The sequence below is a fragment of the Actinia tenebrosa genome, unplaced genomic scaffold (genome assembly GCF_029948245.1).
Source record: "Actinia tenebrosa isolate PJP-AT-01 unplaced genomic scaffold, QUT_ActTen_1.0 PGA_scaffold8__29_contigs__length_14323225, whole genome shotgun sequence".
Taxonomy (NCBI): Eukaryota; Metazoa; Cnidaria; class Anthozoa; order Actiniaria; family Actiniidae; genus Actinia; species Actinia tenebrosa.
Window position 1 is genome coordinate 10,893,662 of NW_028292585.1, and position 20,300 is coordinate 10,913,961.

Genomic DNA, 20,300 nt, shown 5'->3' on the forward strand with positions numbered 1-20,300 from the left:
CATACATACATACTTTATTCGTCCTCTATAAGGCTTTTCAGAATAAAGGGCCTAATTAATTACAATTAAAATAATACTATATATAATTATATAAGAAGCAAAAAGAAAAGATCAAAGAATAAAGTAAATAAATAAATAGATAAATAAATTGTACATTTAAATTACATTAAGGTTTTAGAAAATCTGAAATAAGATGTTGTTTTAATGTCCGTTTAAAGTCTTTCACGGTTGAGCTCAACTTAAGGGCAGAGTCTAGTGAATTCCACAATTTGACAGTTCTATAGTAAAATGATCTTTGTCCAGTAGTCGTTCTGCAAAGAGGTATCTGCAGCTTTTGCGAGTTTCTTGTCGTACGCTGCGTGATGCTTGATCTTGGAATAAATCGCGAGCATAAGGAATCAGGGGCACACCCAGTCATGCATTTGAATGCCATAATTGCATTACGGTAGTGTAATTGCTGTCTGACGGGTAACCATCGTAGCTCTTTAAGAATAGGCGTGACGTGATCGTACTTTCTTTTGTTGCTAATGATACGGCATGCGAAGTTCTGCACAGCTTGGACTTTGTTCAGGTTACTCTCAGTGGTATTGCTCCACACATTAGAGCAATAGTAGAGCTTGCTGAAAACTGTACGAACCTTGGTATGTTTATTGCTTTTATTTCATGGATTCCACTCATTTGTTTTCATAGTGTGGTTTTGGAAATTTAGGTCAATGGGCTTTGCAAAAGTTTTGGAAATGTTTTGGAAATTTTCACTGAGGATTCTGTACGGACCCTGTTTTAAGACGCGTGAAGCAGCATTAAACGCACGGTATATTTTATTTCAAACACTGTTACTGTGGGCTCCCTGTGCGTGTTATTCCTTTTGGTTGTTGGAGAATCTGAATACTCGTTCCTTTTTAAAGACGCGTGAAACAGCATAAATTAAACGCACAATGTATCTTATTTCAAACATTGTTGCGTGGGCTCCCTGTGTGTGTGTTATTCCTGTTGGTTGTTGGGATGTCGCTCACGCTGAAACAGCTTCTGGGCTAATTTAAGTCAGAATGCGGTATCTCACAGATCATATTGGAATTTAGCTCGGCGTTCGACGACTTTCAGAAATTATTTTGGCTCTGGTAAGAGGCGAGGATTTGTGCGTAGGAGTGAGAAAGAGGCTAGGGATACCTTTAGGGAGCGCAGAGTCGTGCAGTCGGAGTTGAGTGAGGGTTCCATCTAAGAATTGAATACACAGTGCACCAAGATTGCCGTTTATTATTATTATGACCTATATATATCTTACAATTTCAATCAATTATCTAATGTATCTAATCATAGATCAAAAGAGTAGATTGTTTACAGGCTGCCAAGTACACCTGTTTTATTTATCTTCCCCCAACAATGAATTGTATTCGAGAAAACCAGAACCAGAACAGTTCATAGAAGGAAGTTTATCATCTCAATTTGAAGACATTGCGCGGAAATTAAAATAAAACTGAACTACTGACAGAATCTGACTGAAATAGGGCGTGCTTGCAATCCCATGTAGGAATGCTTTATCGAATATTCCTTTTTATCAAAGTATAGGACCAGAGCAAGGATTGAGCATAGATGCATCTTAAATATTTCAAAACCCTCTGATAAAAACAGTTAAATGGTCCATAACCAGAGTGCGTCCATTTAGATATAAACAAATGTTATGAACTTTATCTTAATTTGTAAATAGAAGTACTTGGTCCTACTGCATGCACAACTGAATCAACAATAATGATACTAATAAATCAATCTTATAAATATAAATAAATCTTCAGTGTTTTGATTTTACAGCTTTTCTTTTCTTATGATTTCTCCTCTACTCTTTTCTTCTCTTCTCTTCTTATGTCTTTTCTCCTGCATTCACACATTCCAGCATTTCTTTAAATATACACCTATTTCAAAAACGTTGTCGGTCGGAGATCTTAAAGGCTAAAATCTGAGACCGAAATGCTCTATGGTTAATTTTAAATATGAAGGAAAGTGATAATTGTATTGTCTTGGGTTTATTACCTCATTCGGCTGCAAGGAAATTTTCGAGACACGTTAATTTTGCGATTTTCGTGATATTTTTAAAATCCCGAAATCAAAGTTACGCGAAAATAAAATGAGGTAAAAATAAGTGACCTTCAGTTATTGACAAAATAAAGAATTAATGACTATTAAAAATCAAGGGATAAAAGACCTTGGAATCCAGAAAAAAAGTAGACTGGCACCTATCCAGTGGTCCGTCATACTCAATTCAAATCCAAGGAAGTAACGCGACATTTTTTTTTTTACTTTTTGTTGTTACGTTAAATTGACATGACGCGAAAAGTTTGTGTAATAAGGTAGAAGTTCAAAACAAGTTATAACTGAGTATGCCACCACCTTTGAGCGACGACCAGATATCCGAACGACATAGCGTTTTTTTAAATAGTTGTATTAAAAACGAGAGAGGGAAGTTCACAAATGGCTTACAAAGGCTGAAAAGCTCTCGCGCTCTATATTTCTTTTTCATCTTTTCATTAATAAATAAATGCTGATGTTAACATAGGTATATACAATTCATAGAACGTGCCATCCGGCTATTATAGTCGATCAATATATCGGATAACTACATTCATTCACATGGCAATGACATTTCAACAATTTAGCTTAGCCAAGGATATGTTTGCTAGGCTTTTGCTTAGCTTTGGTCGCTTTTGCTTTTTAATTATCGTTATCATTGTTTCTGGCAGTTGCGTACTTTTTTGTTTGATACCCACTATAGTAATCAAAAGCGTACAAGCAATGAAATCCAGAGAGATAACTACTTTCGTAGCTTGTCGTTAAGTACTACCATGATTGAACTATTTATTAATACTAGTACTGTATAATTTTTGAAAAACCAAGATAAATAGGTTGTATTTTCCATGGCATGCATAATCACTGTCAAGAGTGTGGCTATGTTTACTAGGCATGCTCTTTAGAACACATTAGAATCCATATTGAAAATGAACTTTACATTTCTTGGCCCATTAGAATTATCTTTATTGGCCCATTCTAATTGGCATGTTTTTGGCTTAGGGCTATTTAATGCTGCATGCACTCATATATTTCTACTAGCCCTTTTAACAATCATATACCATGATCATCAACATACAAGGCCAAACAACAAACTCTGCCCTCTTGAACACGCGCGATCAGCGGGCGATAATGGATTTTGGCGGGCCGCAAATACGTTTGCAGCCTGCCAAAGATTCGACTCCAAAAATCTCGTACGGTCAACTTCGCCTAGTATATTGATGATGCATAATGATAACATGACTTTGGTTCAGCATATTGTTCATTTGTGGCCCTTGCAGCAACATTTGCTCCCTCGCTACGCTAGGGCGCAAATGATTCTACTCGGGCCACAAATAAACAATATGCCCTCCAAAAGTCATGTTATTGTCCTATTATTCTTGATCAGATGTTTGATTCCCGGTCAGGTTTAGTAAGCAATTGATATCTTCCTGTGTATAACTCAGACTCGGAATCAGAATATGTTATGTCTGATTCATCTTGTATAGCATCGTATCCTTCATCATAGTCACCCAACAGTTGAACTTCATCTTTACGTTTCTTCCTACAAAAGTCATCGGTGATGTTTTGGAGGCTGCGGGAAATCGACTTTGCTTTCATTTTGTATCCTTGGCAATGACAATGATCAAGGTCTGGCGTAAAGGCCTTGTTCATTTTAGATGCTTTGTGGACCTTGTATGTTTTGGAGCGAGACAGGAGATTTGAAAGATCATATCGTAAGGTTTTGAAGCAACCTTTGATGGAAGATATCATATTATCTTCATAGTCCTCCTCGTTAAAATAGCCTGGAAACGCTTTATTTTCATCATATTCAATAGCAGTATACTTTTGATACTCTCCATTCTCGTTTTCGCAATTCATCAATCCTTCTTTGATCTCGTATTTGTGCTTCTTCGGGAAAAGCCTGGTCTCCCTCAGTTTGGCAAAGCTCTTCCTCAAACGCAAATCTGCATAGTCAAGGAATACAACCAGCATTTTATATTCCTCTGGAACGATATCTTTAAAGACATGCACCTCTCGATACGCTTCGTTCAAGATTGCAAGGAACATGTTTATTAAAATGGTTGCCATCGCCGTCATGAATACAAAGAAATAAATTGGGCCCAAGATACCATTAGCTTCTTTTAAAGACTGGTAATCTGTTTCTCCGCCAACAAACATTGAGAATTGTGAACGGAAAACTTGAACGACGCTGGAGTATGAGGGAACTGTCGATCCAAATACCAGTACGGCCACTTGAGCAAATGCTAGGAACGCCACTAAGAAAACTACAGAATACGATACCAATTTCTCACCACATTTTGCCATACTTTTGGCCAGCACGCTGATGTGTTGGTTAAACTTCAGAATGCGTAATAGTTTAATGGTAATGATAAAGATAAGGATTGCCATAAGTGCACCTTCTACTTCAGACCACATCACTACGTAGTGAAAGCTTGAAGTCTTGAATGGATTCTTATGTACTTTGTTGACTAATTGCGTGGCATGGTAGCGACGGAATATGGATAGAACAATCGTTGCCATTGCAGCCAGCACTTGAGTGATTTCGACCCATGTCCAGGGACATTTGAAGTACGCCCAACGCTGCCTATAAACCTTGATCAGCTCGGCAATAACGAAATAAATAACGATAAGGATAATAACGAGTTCACATATTGCATACAACGACTGTAGTCCGTGGGATCTTGCGCCATAGAGTGACATTGTCTTAACAGAGGTATATGTGACAGCTCCGCCCATTGATGGTTTCTCATAAAGGTACGTCACGGCACTAAAGAAGCTGCTGGAAGGTTCAAACACCAAAAACTCAACGAAAATTGCTCTCGTCTTCTCATCAATCCAGGAATTTGATTGCAAGTTTTCCAAAACCCTCAAAGCAGACCCTTGGGTATATCCAAGATCAGCTATATACCCTCCTCCTCCATACAGATCTTTCTCACCCTGGAATGGCAGGTTGTGAAGATCAGTAGCCGTTCGATAGCGCCAAGGACGTGGACAAATCTTGAACAGTTCAAATTCTGAGAAAAACTTTGTTTCGTTGTCAGTTAGTGGAAACCATCCAGGCAAATTATATAAAGTCTTGTCTTCAGCTTTGAACGAATATTGGGGTACACAAGGATTGAGCGTACTTGTAAAATTGGGATAAAGATACATTACTGGGCAATCATCTGCAACGTAAAATTATTTAAACGATAAGCTTGTGATACTAAATATAAAATATGATAAACCTGGGATATCAAACAAAGATTTTTAAAAGCGCTTTGGGTTTTGGTTTCCCTCAATCTCAACAATACCATCTCTGAACACTTGAAAATTAATGTAACGTCGTCAATGAACTAACTTCTTACAAGCATTTAATTTTTGGAGCCATTAGTGGAAACTGAAGATGTTATTCCTAAGTTAAGAAATACACGCCAAGATAACAATTAGTTTCAAACCTGTGACTGCTCGCAGTTGTCTTAAACGTGGCATGCCAACCAAGTACACGACTCTATTGGAAATGAAGCCCTCCTTGTACTCGAACTCCTTGCCATTGTACCACTCTGCGTTGTAAAGCCCTGGAACGAGTGTGTTCTTGGACCAATCCCAAAAGGTATCTGAGTTTTTAACCTGTTAAAGTAAAAAAATAAAAGTTTATAGAACTAAACTTGTTCATCCGTTGGTCCGTTGGTCCGTTGGTCCGTTGGTCCGTTGGTGCGTTGGTGCGTTGGTCCGTTGGTCCGTTGGTCCGTTGGTCCGTTGGTCCGTTGGTCCGTTGGTCCGTTGGTCCGTTGGTCCGTTGGTCCGTTGGTCCGTTGGTCCGTTGGTCCGTTGGTCCGTTGGTCCGTTGGTCCGTTGGTCCGTTGGTCCGTTGGTCCGTTGGTCCGTTGGTCCGTTGGTCCGTTGGTCCGTTGGTCCGTTGGTCCGTTGGTCCGTTGGTCCGTTGGTCCGTTGGTCCGTTGGTCCGTTGGTCCGTTGGTCCGTTGGTCCGTTGGTCCGTTGGTCCGTTGGTCCGTTGGTCCGTTGGTCCGTTGGTCCGTTGGTCCGTTGGTCTGTTCGTTCGTTCGTTCGTTCGTTCGTTTGTTTTTGTCTGTCTTACCACAATAAGTGCGGAATTGTTTTGTTCTGTCAATGCCAGGAAATTTCATCAGTTTACCTTATCAAATTTCTTCAATATATTTTGTAAGCCATTTGTCATCCAGAATCTTCCAACATCACGACTTCCATAACAAATAACCATTAGCATCCAAACAAACGTGAGATAAAAGAAAAGTTCAATCAAGGTTCTAGCCATCATCAACACTCGCACTCTATATTGGCGGAACGCCTCCAATTCTTCATTCTTTGGTGACTTTGGTTCCTTGACTTCACCAGCGACTCTGGAATAATCCTTAGCAGCAAAGTCTTTTCCGGCATTTTTATCTTTAGATGCTTCTTCCTCTGGTGCTTTTCTTATAATAAATGAAAGCAATATTGCCACAATGAGAACTTTAATTGGCTGGATGAAGATGACATCTTGTGAAAAAGAGACCAAAATGGACGTAAGCCATTGGTTTGAAATCTCTCTTCCCCACATCATGCTATAAAACAGAGTAAATGCTGCAGATGACAGAGATGCGAGGATGACAAGGGTCCAAGCAATATACACAACAAAATGTGGCAATCCAGACTTCTTTTTTGCTCCATCTGCAGAAGATTCATCATCTTCGTTCGGTTTGACAGAATTTTCGTCTTTATGCCTTGCGTTCTTGAATAGCAAAACGATTAGAATGTTTATTGGAACGACGATAATGCTGCTTTGAATCCCAATTATGATTTGTTTTAGGCTGACAACAAGAGGACCAAACTTGAAAGAATCCTTAGACTCCTCTCCAAATTGATAAAACATGGCATTCGTAACCATGGCCGTCATAAGGACACACAGACAACACGTTGCTCTCTGGACTCGTGTAAATGGGCTTGTGGGAGGTCTTGTCACCACAGATACCCAAAGATGTCCATCACCGATGCCTGTCGCTGCTCTGCTGCAAAATTTGTTTTTGAATCCGTTAATCTCGCGATTAGTAGAAACATAAAGTACTCGGTCAATTTTGCCATCTTCCTTTTCAATTGCAAGCCACTTATTACAAATAAAAAAACATTTTGTGTCCGTTTGGATATCACGAACGACGATCTGCCTCAAGAACCACGCCGGATGGTCCCCTGAGTTGTCGTGCCATATTCGTATATGATTCAAATCACCCAGAGCTTTAGCTGTAGGACACATGAAGACGTTGACACTTCCTCGACCAAAGAGTTGCTTGTCACACATCGCATTATACGATAGAGATATGGTTCCCGTTTCAGCATCTTCTCCGCACAAGTTCATTGCTATGTTGGAAGTAGTCCCACATCTTCGCCATATCCCTGTGTAGACTGTGATTTCGTAGCAGTAACTGTCATCAGTTATTTGAGACACAGGAATTGCTTGCGTAATCTGAAAAGAAAAAAAAATGATGGAATTGTCACTATACGTGAAAGTGAATAACCAAGAACGGGACATCTTTAAAGCCATGGCACGAAATAATTTGCTGCATGTCATCAAGTTGCATGGCCACCGAATCGTTTGCTTTGTGAAATATTCACATTTAAAGTTAAAATTGCTGCCTTTATTACCTTTTGTTTGTCATTTCTGTCTGCTCTTCTGGCAAATACCACAGTGACGATATACAGACAAAATATAGTACATAATGTGGCCAGCACTACAAAGTTCTTGGTCTCGCCGATGCTTGTCAAACCTGCCCATACTTGATCAAAGTCTATTGGATTTGGTGCCACAAAGAAGTCACCACCAAATGAAGACAAATGACTACAGAGGCAAACCAACGAATCATTCACTACTCTACTGGACACCTGATGATTTTTAGGGGGAAAAAAAACATTTAAATTATTTTGACTCTTATCAATAACTTTTCCCTTCCTCTGCATTGTCTTCTTAAGACAATAAGCTTTAGTGCCAGGTAAATAAGGGCTAGACAGGGTTGAAATAATGTCGTTATCAACATACTCAAATTGCAAAAATTCAATAGCCATTTTAGCTTCCATAGAACTTTTCTAAGATATCGAACGTGGTGCATTCTGGTCTAGCTTCAGTACAAGGTAGTTTAGTTAAACCAGTTTTGGAACTTGTTTTATTAGCTGAGCACGCGGTGTAAACAGCCAGCCACTAGTTAAACTACACAACTCTTATAAAAATGATGTTTAAAGGTCTTGTATGAACGGGGTATTAGTTGACCTACGTACGCTAAAACATCACTTCGTGATTTTCATATGCTACTTACACGGCATCCATAGTTTGTCCACTTTTCTTTCGCTTCTGACCAATACAAGCAGGATTTGACAGATACAGATATAGTGTAGTTGATATCAGTCGTAGGGTCGTATGATGGAATCACTGCCTGTGGTGTCGGGGGAGGAGTAGTTGGCGGGTCTTTAAACTCTACACACACTGCAGACCGTTTCTGACGTCCTGCTTCTGAGCATGATCTTCTTCTTCTCGATTTAACATTGCTATCCTTTCTTCCGGGATTTCTTACACCAATGTAATAGACTCCTGGATATTTAGTCATGTTAGCAGGAACGGCAATCATATAGTTTTCCGTGCAGTTTTCCGATTTGTTGCAGTGCGAGGTATCAGGAACAGATACTTTGAAGTCATAGTTAAAAGCGGTTGGTCTTCTTCTATAGCCCACGAAAACCTCGAGTCTTTGCTGAGTCTCGGGCATAAGTATTATATGAATACCTTTGTTATTGCCTGTTATGTTCGTTGTATGGTACAGCATACTACCGTTAACACTTGGTTTGCAGAAGGTGCTAAGAGTAGGACCATCAGACTGTCCTGGTGGAGTTTTGATAAGCAGTTCTACTTCCTTTTCGAGTCCTTCGATTTTCAATTTTTTACCCGAATCGTCTTTTAGCTCTATATTTAGCACTGGAGTAGATACTTGATTGGCTGAGCTATCCCATTTAAATGGATTATTCTTTAAAATCAGTATCTGTGGAGTTATAAAAAAGAGATGCTATATAATTATATTTATGCTTTTCCACTTGTCATTTTGCAGGGGTTTTTTTAACGAAAATAAATGGTGTTGACTTGAATCGAGTGTTACTGCTCATTATTGCGTTTTCCAAAGTTGAGATGCTACATTTCCTTGTTACGTCTCTTAGATGATCTTATCTTTTACTGGAGAAAACGTGCTCCAGAGCATTAAATAGCACCAATTAACGTAAACAGAATTGCAGAATGTCACATGATGGTCAGATCGAAGAATAAAAGATGCAAAATAAAACAAATAAAAGAAAAAGAGAAAACGGACAATATGGATACAATGACGGACTATTACTTTGAACCTGGTTCGCTATCGATATATATATATATATATATAGTACTATACCTGCGTGTCTAAATGCGATGGGGTTTTGTTTTGGCTGCCAAATAGGGTTTTGCTATCTGGGAACATTACGCCCCCGCCGTCAAGGTCCAGTCTTTCTTTACCAATGTCTTCTACATCCCCTCTTCGAACGACCATTTCGATCTTTTTAGTTGTTACTCGCGCTGGCCTTTCTCCAGGACTCATGGTTGATAACAGAGTGTCACTTATAATCTCGATTAACTTCATCACTTTTTTGATTGTTTTCTTGCTGACAGCCTAGAACGAATGCAGGATAGTAACGCAATCAGCAATGGAAAATGCATTGGAATTAGAAAGGAAAAAATATATATTGATGAGTTGGGAAAAATCTAAAATTTGAATATTTGGCTTGGTACCCTATTAAAATGTCAGTTAACCTTTCGAAACGTCTGTAAGTTTGTTTACATGTAAAGTGAGGATATAAAAAAACAATCACGCGTGCCGTTTGCAGTCAGAAAGCTCGTGGGGGTTAGGCGGCAGAAGAGGAGAAAACATTCAGTAAAAAGCATGACCATGTGATCTCGCGCAAGCACTTTCGGTTACCATTAACCAATCAGAATCGTTATTGTTGCATCGCCAAAAGATTCATAATGAATTTAAAAATGTAGTCGTATTTCGAGTTAACCTTTTTAATACGTTGAAATATGACTTTACATTGAAATATTTTACGTTAGATGTACCAGAAAAGCTTCCTCTTTCCCTTTCAGCAATTAAAATTAATAAAAACAAAGAATAAATACAATAACAGTAAGCAACATCGGTGTTGTCTTAAGGTAATTCCCTCGAAAGAAATTTTGCCAATAACATTGTCCTGAAACTTTGCATGGGCATTAATTATGCTATGCATATTTAAAAACTGCATTAAAAAGGTGGGGTGTCACCATTCTCGTTTTTTCGTTAGATGCTCTTCAAAAATGTCAATTTATATTATGGGGTTTATAGTGAAATGCGATAGCAACCGGAAGCTGTAATCAAGAACCTTTATTCACAGTTAAAAGTACTTTCGTATACAAAACGTACTTATAACTCGAAGTTTACTAGATATTCTATACTATTAAATCCATCAAAGTCATTGGGTGACTATGATTCTTGAACTATTAGTGAAAAATGCAGGTATGTGCGCCTCTACGAACGTCCAAAAATTTCACATGTCAACTATTCTCATCTCATCATCAAAATATTTCAAAATCTATCCAATAAACTTTTCTTCATATTTTCATATATAATGTAGAACATCGCATTTATCAAAAATCTGAAATAAAAAATGGGGGCCACCATTCTCGTTTTTGATTTATCTTGAAAAAACATTTTAAAATAATCGAAAACTGACACTTTTCCGAGTGGAGACTGGGGCGATACAGATAAATATCGCAATTTCTCTACTCAAAAAAGAGAAAAAAGTTAAAATTGGTTTTGAGCACGTTTCTTATTTAGTTTCCGAAAGAAAAATGCCCAAACTTTGATAGTTCCATGCTTTTAGTCGCACACGCAAAAAAATGCGCAGTGCAAAGCAAGGGAATTACCTTAATTAATCAACCGCCGCCATTTTGATTACCGTGAGATACTATAAAATAGGAGCTAGACTGGGTATTAGGAACTGTTCGATTTGACAAATAATCCTTTGCGCGCTTCGGGGCGAGATCACCTGGGACGCGTAGATCGAAAAAGGGAAGCCTTTATAAGCACTCCCAGCATGATCAAATCATAATTAAATAATATACTTTGTACATGCTTTGCAGCTTCGCGACAAATGTCAAAGTTAACCTTATAAACAAAACATCGAGATCATACCTTTTCTTTTTTAGTATCATTGCTGCTGACAAAAGGAAGTTCTTCTTTATTAGAATAGGCTTCGGCAGTAAAGGCATAGGTATCCAGGATATTGCCCATGCCATGTAGGAGGTTTGTACTTGCTTCATTCACCATACGCGCGGAACCTTTCTTAACTTCAATCGAAATACCATGAAAAGCTTTTGTCATGGATTCAAGGACACTCACTGACTTTACCTAGTCAGGGGAAAAAAAGAGGAAATGATTACCAAAAAAAAAAAACCAGCTTTAAATAAGGACAAAACAAAGCAAACAAACAAAACACATTCTCTTTCCCAAAGGTGTTATCATTTCTTACTAGACATGGTGGACTAAATAAAAGGTTCTGGAAAAATTCAATCTGGAGGACCGAGATTCTAAGTATCTCTCACATGCGCATTATGACGGACCAGATAAAAACATAAATGCATTCGGACAACGTTTTAAAACTCTTGCTTTCAATGCAATTGGCTTCGGCTATCCGTGTTGTCAACTGGATACTGCAAATCAAAAGTGTATCATGCTTGGCACTCGTGTATGCTTGGCACTCGTGTATACTTGGCACTCGGAATGGCATTTGCGACTGATACACCAATCTAAAAAGTACTGTTTTCCTTTTATATTCACTAAAGTTGGACCAAGTGCAAACGTTAAGAGAGAAGGGGTAAGAGTATCCATAGCTCAAAATCGAATACGTACAGTTCATGTTTATTACTTTTATTTAATGTAAATAAAATGATCTCATCTTGATGCATTCTCTCAAAGGAATTGTAAAACATTTTACTATTAAAGTAAATAAATTGAGCTACAAAATCATCTTTGTAGTCGAGCCGATGGAAGTCGGCGCTTCTAGTAGTGAACTTAATTTTATTTCCGGTTTCAGTTTTTGTTGTTCTCTTAAGGATTAATCAGGAGGTAGGAAGTATTGAATTTTTCAAGTGTCATATTTATTTCTTCGAGCATGCGCAGCAAGAAATAATGGCTCTGTGAGCGAGATTGAACAAACGTAGCACGATAACAGAGCATAACGCAAGACAAAAGGCCTATAACCAGATGCGTCTAGCTATTCGATGTTATGTTTATCTAGAAGACATTGGATACTTTTAAAAGTGTTTACCTGAGACATCTGTGATAACTCAGTTCGGTTTTCTGTTATACCTGCTACAACTGACGCAACTTGAATTAGTTTTTTTATATCAGTAACATTTACTCTTGCCATGTGGTTGATCATGTTGTCCTTTATCTAAAGAAAAATAGAATTATCATAAGGCACCATAAAACATATATGCATCTTCGCGCAATTAAGTAATCATCAGATTAACGATAGTAGTCACAGCTATCTGATTTAGTTGTCTGATGGTTTCTGATTAGGTATTAGTATTGTAAAGTGGCTTCCTTACAGATTCCTTGATTTGTTTATCATTAGCTCGATATGATGCGCGCATGAGACACGAGTGATTGATATTTTTGCCATGACAAAATTATTAGTTACTTGTATTTGTACCGGGATCAAAAGGGATTTTAACCTCGTTTTGGAATCAGGCGCGTATAAGGCTTCCAATTTCCATTGGTTTAAACGAGTGATCTCCAATTGCGCGTCCTCTCTTGTAAGTACCAGTACCTCTACGCGTCGTGCTATTTAGCGTTACCCTCTAAACCGAGTTTTAATGTATATACAAAAAATGAACTCCTATATTCCAATTCGATCACGGAACGAGGGCCACAGGTTTGTTAGCCCCTGGCTATTAAGTGCTACCCTCGTAAAAAAGGATGTTTTTTATGTATCAAAGTCATAGAGCAAGCGCTTGGCTACTAACCTTGATCTTATCAAGCATTGTCATGTTGCTCACAGCATCACTAGACATCATTGAAAGGACTTCATTGGCCAGATTTGTAGCTTGCTTAATATTATTATTTTTCAATAGCACGCTAAGCCTACTCTTTTCTCCAACTGTGTAATGGTACAAAGTCGAGTTTTCTACCTTAATCGGGGTAACCTAAACAAGAGAAGTATTATTGTGAGTCGTCTGATCTGCACTGACATATCTTAATGGGTGGTTATCTTACAGCAGTCTTCATTTTTTTCTTTTCTTTTCTTTTCTTTTCTTTTCTTTCCTTTCCTTTCCTTTTCATTTCTTTATTGTTTTGCAAACATAGTGCAAATCATTCATGCTGTTTGTATGGAAGTTCAATATGCACGTTTTTTGTGTATTTTGGAGATACTTATAATGAGCAATTATCAATTTACTGGTTATCAGTAAATTGCATAGACGTTTCAACAATCTGACATTTTTGTTTATACAAAAATGGTTATCAAAAGTTGATAAACGGTACTCAAGTAGTGGTTTATTTATATGTTCTCGAATTATTTTAAAATTCAATATATTGAACAATTGCAAACAGAATCCCTTATATTTTACTTCATTAACCTTGTGCATTTTGACTGCACTTTGAAATCGCTCAACAGAAAAACAAAGAATAAAGAGAAACTGGGGGACGTCTTTCTTTCCGATTACTGCCTAAATAATTAATTATGACATTATTATATTATCTCCCACAGGAAAAAACTCCTAATTAAAGAAACCAGATAAAAAATAGCATGCCATATACGTCCGGAAAAACAGCCCCTTAACTTGTGATTTAAGAGAGCATGGTCTCTCGTTGATTCTATTGCTCTTCTGTTGTTCTAAGATCAAAAAAAGGCAGGTTCGGCAAATATAAGCTTTAGGATTACTTTTAGAGGTTTGCGAGTTCTTCATATCGATCCATTTGGGATATGTAAGTTTTATCCCATATCACATTTTATTACGATTATAATATATTTCCGGCTTTTTTTTCAGAATAGTTATTAGTTTAATCAGTTATAATTCTGAAGAGAAAAGTTATGATAAGTGTATGCTGCGTGGCCAAATACATATTTAAAAAGCTTGTAATATCTACTAAATCTAGAATTTCATCTTAACGAAAATAATTTTTTTTCCCTGTGCAATTTAGCTTTTTAAAAAAGGCTATCTATAAAATAAGTCGAGCGATACTCAAAATATTTTATAGGTATTTGGGTACGGTATACACTGCTGAACATAACATACCTTTTTACCAGAAGCAGAAGATGTATAAAGAGGTGTCAACCAAGGCTTACTCTGGTAATAGTATAGAGATTTACATGATAAAGATACTTCTAAACATGCATGCAAGTTATCATTTATGTATAAAAGATAGAAATAATGAAGAAGAAAACAGAACAAAAGAAAGGGTAGCCTTGCAATTGTGTCATGACCTTGAAATGCCATCATCTCAGACCTATTCAAAAAACATTGCTCAGTTTTCATATGAATAGTGAAAGTATAGTGATTGATCAAATGGAAAAAATGATAAATGTGAAATTTTATTTTAGTTTAAAATTTTTCCCATTTAATCAATGTTCATATTTTCATCATTTATAGTTCAAAATGTGCATGTTTTTGAGTAAGGCCTTTAAAAAAAATTCCCGCCTCTTTTTCACTCACCTTTACAACAATTTGCACGTCTATACCAACTCCAACTGAATCAACGATAAAAACGTTCATGGGGAGATCATAATCATTGTCAGCATATCCGACTGGCAGTTTCGTCGATACATTAGCCATGTGGCTGGATTGTAAGAGCACCTCAACTCCAGATGGCTTTGTAAATTGAAACTTGTAGGTGAGCGGTGGTTCCTCGTCTATCCATCCCGAGCAAGTGAAGTTGAAGACTGTAGTGAAAGCTTCTCCAACACGGGCATCCACGAAACATTTACCACCTCGCGGTGCTTCGTTCGCATTAAGAGTAAAATTTGACATCGCAACTGTCCCGGAATGAGATTTGGCAGTGACTTCAAGCATGTACTTCACACCAACCTTCAATATTCCTTTGGATATAGATATTCTCGAAACGTCTGCTTCTTGCTTCGTAGAGACATAGTTGATATTGGCATACTCCCAGCTGACATTGCTGCCCAAAACCTTTTTTTCTATAACTTTCCAGGTATATTTCAGATGTTCCTGGCATATGATACCCTTACAGCTGGCCTGGAGGATCATGCTTTGCTCGGGTGAATATTTTCCACAATTTTGTTTGCATCTGGAATAAAAGGAAAAAGGTTAATGTTAAATTACCTTGTACAATTTCTTTATTTTAGATTCATCCATTCCTTTTATTCATTCATTTATGGCTTTGCTACAGATATTCAGTCTCCTTTCTTGCATGTTTATTATCCAGAAAATCTGTTTGATATACTTACGAGATTTTGACCTTCATTGTTGCTACTTGATCAACTTTAACTACACTTTTTGCTATTTTTTCCCTTGAGTCTTTTATGGCAATCACAATGATTTGATACTTTAGGCCAGCTTTTATCTTATTGACAGGAAGCTTCAGGATTGGACCAGATTCGTTTATTCTTCCTATTCCAGTTCCAAAACATCCAGATTCAACAAGTTTCTCGTTAGGGCCCGGGATATGTACTAACGGGATACGCGAACGAGAAACAATATCACGAAGGCCGTGCAACTTTTCTTCTTGTCGTTTGCAAAACCACTGAAAAGTCATGCCATCACTCGATCTTATTGCGGGCTCTGGATCATACGACGATGAGGCATTCATAACTATTAAGTCGTTGTAACCCCTAGCAACAACTTTCGGACCAGTGAGGACTGCGCGCAGCGGTGTTTTTCGCACTTCAAAGAAGCCAAAGTTATAGTTAAATAGTCTCGTTTTTGGAATTCCCACTCTTTGCTCTAAGTAGTAAATACCGTACTGGAGTGTTCGTTTGCCTATTTTCAACGAGTTTTCGGATGCACCCTTTGTGATAGTTGTTCTGTTCTCAAAATAGTCACTTCCTTCAGGAAGCCTTGATATCACCCACTCAAATTCTATTGATACGTTATGAGAACAGCTTTTCGTTGACTCTAGACCAATAATTGACGTCACTGTAAAGTCCTCTGATTTGAGTGTGAGCGTTGGGTTGTCCATTTGATGCGACAAGCTCAGACTAATAGCTGGAGGTCTGCAGCCTTTCGAACCTACACAACGGGAATCAATAAAAATATCAACAAATGACTACATATTAACAATAACGATCCTAAAATAATGTACACTAACCTTGTAGATCTTGAACCAAGAAGAAATTTGGATCTAAATCCAAAGCTTTGTCATTGTTAAGAACTCGATTTGCTGTTTGAATCAAACTTTCAGCTTCCGCTTCAGCCGCACCAACCTCAAGCTGGACAATAACGCTACCAGGACTTTGTAAAAAAAATAATAATGAAAAAATAAATAAATAAATAAAACGATGATTATAAACACATAGTCATATAGTTACCATTACATGAAGTCATATTACCGCATATGCAAATATATTTAGCAATTATTCGCCGAAGGCTCAGTGAATATCGGGGAATATTTACCGAGACGCGAGTCTTCGAGCGGCGAGGCAAATATTCCCCGATATTCACTGAGCCTGAGGCGAATAATTGTTTTAGCAGCTTGTGTACAGAGTAACTTATTTTTATATACAATAATTCAATAAAAACAAAAAAACAGAAACTCATCGGAAATTGTAGCAAAACGATTGCTGGCAGATGCCATTTTGTTCTCGACTCAATATTCCGAGACTCAGAGGTGAATATCGTACAATTTTCACCTCAAACTAACCAATGAGCGCGCGCGTTCTTAGGAAGTACACAAGATGGTATACGCTAAATTATGGCCGCTTCCAATGTATATACAAGTATATCAAAAGCATATCAAAAATTATGGGATATCATCCCTGATATTTTTTTCGAGTTGTCTATCACTAGGGCTTTCCGAACAAAATATCAAGTAAGATATCCCGCCGCCGTGTCTGATATACTTTTGATAATTTTTGCAAACGGCTGTATATATATATATATATATATATATATATATACTTGATTGCAGAAACGTTGTAGTATACATTTATACAGATATCTAATTTATTCAGTATATTTAATGATATGCAAAACAGAAAAATCGCATTATTTATTGTTTGTTTCATTCAATGACTGTCAAAATATTTTTTTCTTGTCTTTTAGATCGTACAGATTATAAATCAGTTGGTTTTAAGCGTTGAAAATGGTTATTTTGCATTATGCATCTCATTAGATATTTGTATAAATGTATAAATGTATCTACAACGTTTCTGCAATCGAGTGTATATATATATATACACCGAATCGCTAAAACTTTGACACTTTAACGATATATATACATATATGTGTATCCCCCTTTTTTCTATTGTCTTACCTGGATTTTCAAGGAAAGACAATAGGAAAAAGGGGATACATACATATGTATATATATCGCTAAATTGTCAAGGTTTTAGGGATTCGGTGTGTGTATATATATATATATATATATATTTATAAAATGAATTAAATAGTACGCACGCTGTGATTGGTTGATAGCCATGTTTGCATGAGGGTATGTAAACACAGTTGTGACGTCACAACTTTCGTTTTTCCCCGGTACAAGTTCAAAAATTTACAGTTTGTTTCGAGGAAAAAAACGCCCCCAAAAATGTATTTTGAAGACGAAGTTCCAAATTTTGACTTGTGTCAGGGCCACAGGCATAACCCTATGGTCTCATGCAAGTCTTTCTGATCGTAATATCATGACAATCTCTCGTTGGTCACCGCAAAGAGAATTCCCTCAGGAGCTACAACACGGCCCAACACGTCCTTCGTCAGGACAGATTCGGTTGTTCAGCGACGTGCTTTCTCATGATTTAAATGCACCGCGCCCGAGAAGGAATACAACTATTTCAAGGAAACAGTCAGACGCTTCAAACTTTTTCCAGCGATAGCTCTTCAGCTCCACAAAATATCTTCTCGAAGAAAGAGGAAACATTTAACATCGCTGCCATGTTTTCTGGCTGTCAAATTGAGCAAAACCACGTTTCTTTCAACCGAGAATTCCAGTCACAGTGACACTCACTAATCTACTTTTGATCACTTTCGTAAAGACAATCAATTCTGAATTCTTTTATTAAGATTTCTATTTAATCTTTGAACATTTCTTTGTATTTGTTTTAAAGTTTTAGAATGATAAATGTTTAAAATAGCTAGCGATTCTTTCTCGCTTCACATTTGCTTCCTTGGCGTTTATTAAACGAAATTTAATTGGCTAACGATTGCAGTTTGTGATGTATGGAGAATTTGTATTTTGAAATGAAAATCAAACTCAAATAAAGATTTATTTTCTATCAAGTGGTAATGTTTTCCCTTAGTATTTATTTTATAAAAGCAATAGAAAACTTTTTCTCTGTGTTTACATAGCCTGATAACAACAGTCGGGGGTTGGGAGAATTGGGAGAATTCTATTGCTTAAATACACTTGATTGCAGAAAGGTTGTAGTTTACATTTATACAAATATCTAATTTATTCAGTATATTTAATGATATGCAAAACAGAAAACTCGCTTTGTTTATTATTTGTTCATTCAATGAACGTCAAAATATTTTATTCTTGTGTTTTACATCCTACAGATTATAAATCAATTGGTTTTGAGGGTTAAAAAAGTAAAATTGCAATATGCATCTCACTAGGTATTTGTATAAATGTATATATGTATACTACAACGTTTCTGCAATCAAGTATATATATATATATTTAAAAAACTCATTAATAATTCATGAAGGAAACACAATAGAAATCATGACTATGAAGGAGGTTTTATATCTGATATAGATTCGTCTTCATTTGCATAAACTTTAACTTGGATTTTCTCTATCAAACTTGGTTTATTTCGTAAAGAATTCGGTACAGTATGAGAAAATACATCAAGAGTTTTTTAAGCCGTTCAATAAACTCGCAGATCGTGTTTTATCGGGTCTAAAACCACTCGGCTACGCCTCGTGTCTCATACCCGATAAAACACTCCTGCTCGTTTATTAAACAGTACATATATATTTAAAACACTCATTAATAATTCATAAGCTTATGGTCCAATTGGAGCCACCATACACGTCACGTGCATGAACCTTTATACCCGATAAAGTCCTCTTCATTAGTATTCAAGTGATTTTATATAAAGGCACATGTGTCTTTATATAAAGACACACGTGATCTTAATATAAAGAACACTCGAATACTATGAGGATGACTTCATCAGGGATGAATTATGAATCTGATTGCGCATGCCCGTGACGTCAAATCTCTATCGAAGTATAAAAATCCATGTTCGTGACGTGTATGGTGGCTCCAGTTAAACCAAAATCTTATAAATTGTTCATGAGTGTTTTAAGCAGTTCAAAAAACTCGTAGATCGTGTTTTATCAGGTATAAAATCACTCGGCTACGCCTCGTGCTTTTATATCTGATAAAACACTCCTACTCGTTTTTTAAACACTTCATATATATATATATATATATATATATAGTATATCAAAAGTATATCAGAAATTATGGATTGTCATCGCTGATGATATTTTTTTGGGGGGGGTTGCCTATATCAGTAGGGCTTTCTGAAAAAAATATCAGAGATGGTATCCCATAATTTCTAATAACATTTTTATATACTTTTATGCATATGCAAAAGTATCATAATTTCTGCATATCGCATATCTGCATATATATAAACAAACAAACAAACAAACAGAAACTTTCAGTTTGCGACTTTTAGCAAAACTTTTAGCACAACGTTTAAGCCATACTTCGTTGCCTCTTTAGTATTGATAGGAATGGCATTTACTTTCATTTTTTCAATTCCCTCATCGGAAATTATAGCAAAACGATTGCCGGCAGATGCCATTTTGTTGGCGACTCAATATTCCGAAATTCAGAGGTGAATATCGTACAATATTCACCTCCAATTAACCAATGAGCGCGCGCGTTCTTAGGAAGTACTCATACTTACAGACACTTACAAACACTTACAAACACTTACACATATATACATATGTATATGTATATATATATTTGGGCCAATTTATTTCTAAAATTTACTAGAATTTACTTTTATAC

At 36.8% G+C, this 20,300-nt stretch overlaps 1 protein-coding gene across 6 annotated transcripts in view; it reads right to left on the bottom strand.

Annotated features, from left to right (window-relative positions):
* Positions 1–1,234: 1,234 nt before the first annotated feature.
* The window catches only part of LOC116305598 (polycystin-1-like protein 2), a 44,265-nt gene continuing 25,199 nt past the window's right edge, over positions 1,235–20,300 (bottom strand). For 5 of the 6 annotated variants that reach the window (XM_031715544.2, XM_031715537.2, XM_031715542.2 and 2 more), the window contains 13 exons: positions 16,419–16,561; positions 15,559–16,339; positions 14,804–15,398; positions 14,387–14,437; positions 13,115–13,294; positions 12,415–12,540; positions 11,280–11,495; positions 9,471–9,725; positions 8,358–9,071; positions 7,693–7,929; positions 6,194–7,513; positions 5,496–5,667; positions 1,235–5,225 (listed from right to left, as the gene is read on the bottom strand). In XM_031715544.2, coding sequence (XP_031571404.1) covers positions 3,442–5,225; positions 5,496–5,667; positions 6,194–7,513; positions 7,693–7,929; positions 8,358–9,071; positions 9,471–9,725; positions 11,280–11,495; positions 12,415–12,540; positions 13,115–13,294; positions 14,387–14,437; positions 14,804–15,398; positions 15,559–16,339; positions 16,419–16,561 — 6,574 coding nt within the window. In that variant the 3' untranslated portion in view covers positions 1,235–3,441. The remainder of the gene's footprint in view (positions 5,226–5,495; positions 5,668–6,193; positions 7,514–7,692; positions 7,930–8,357; positions 9,072–9,470; positions 9,726–11,279; positions 11,496–12,414; positions 12,541–13,114; positions 13,295–14,386; positions 14,438–14,803; positions 15,399–15,558; positions 16,340–16,418; positions 16,562–20,300) is intronic. The other variant, XM_031715545.2, reaches the window with a different exon arrangement.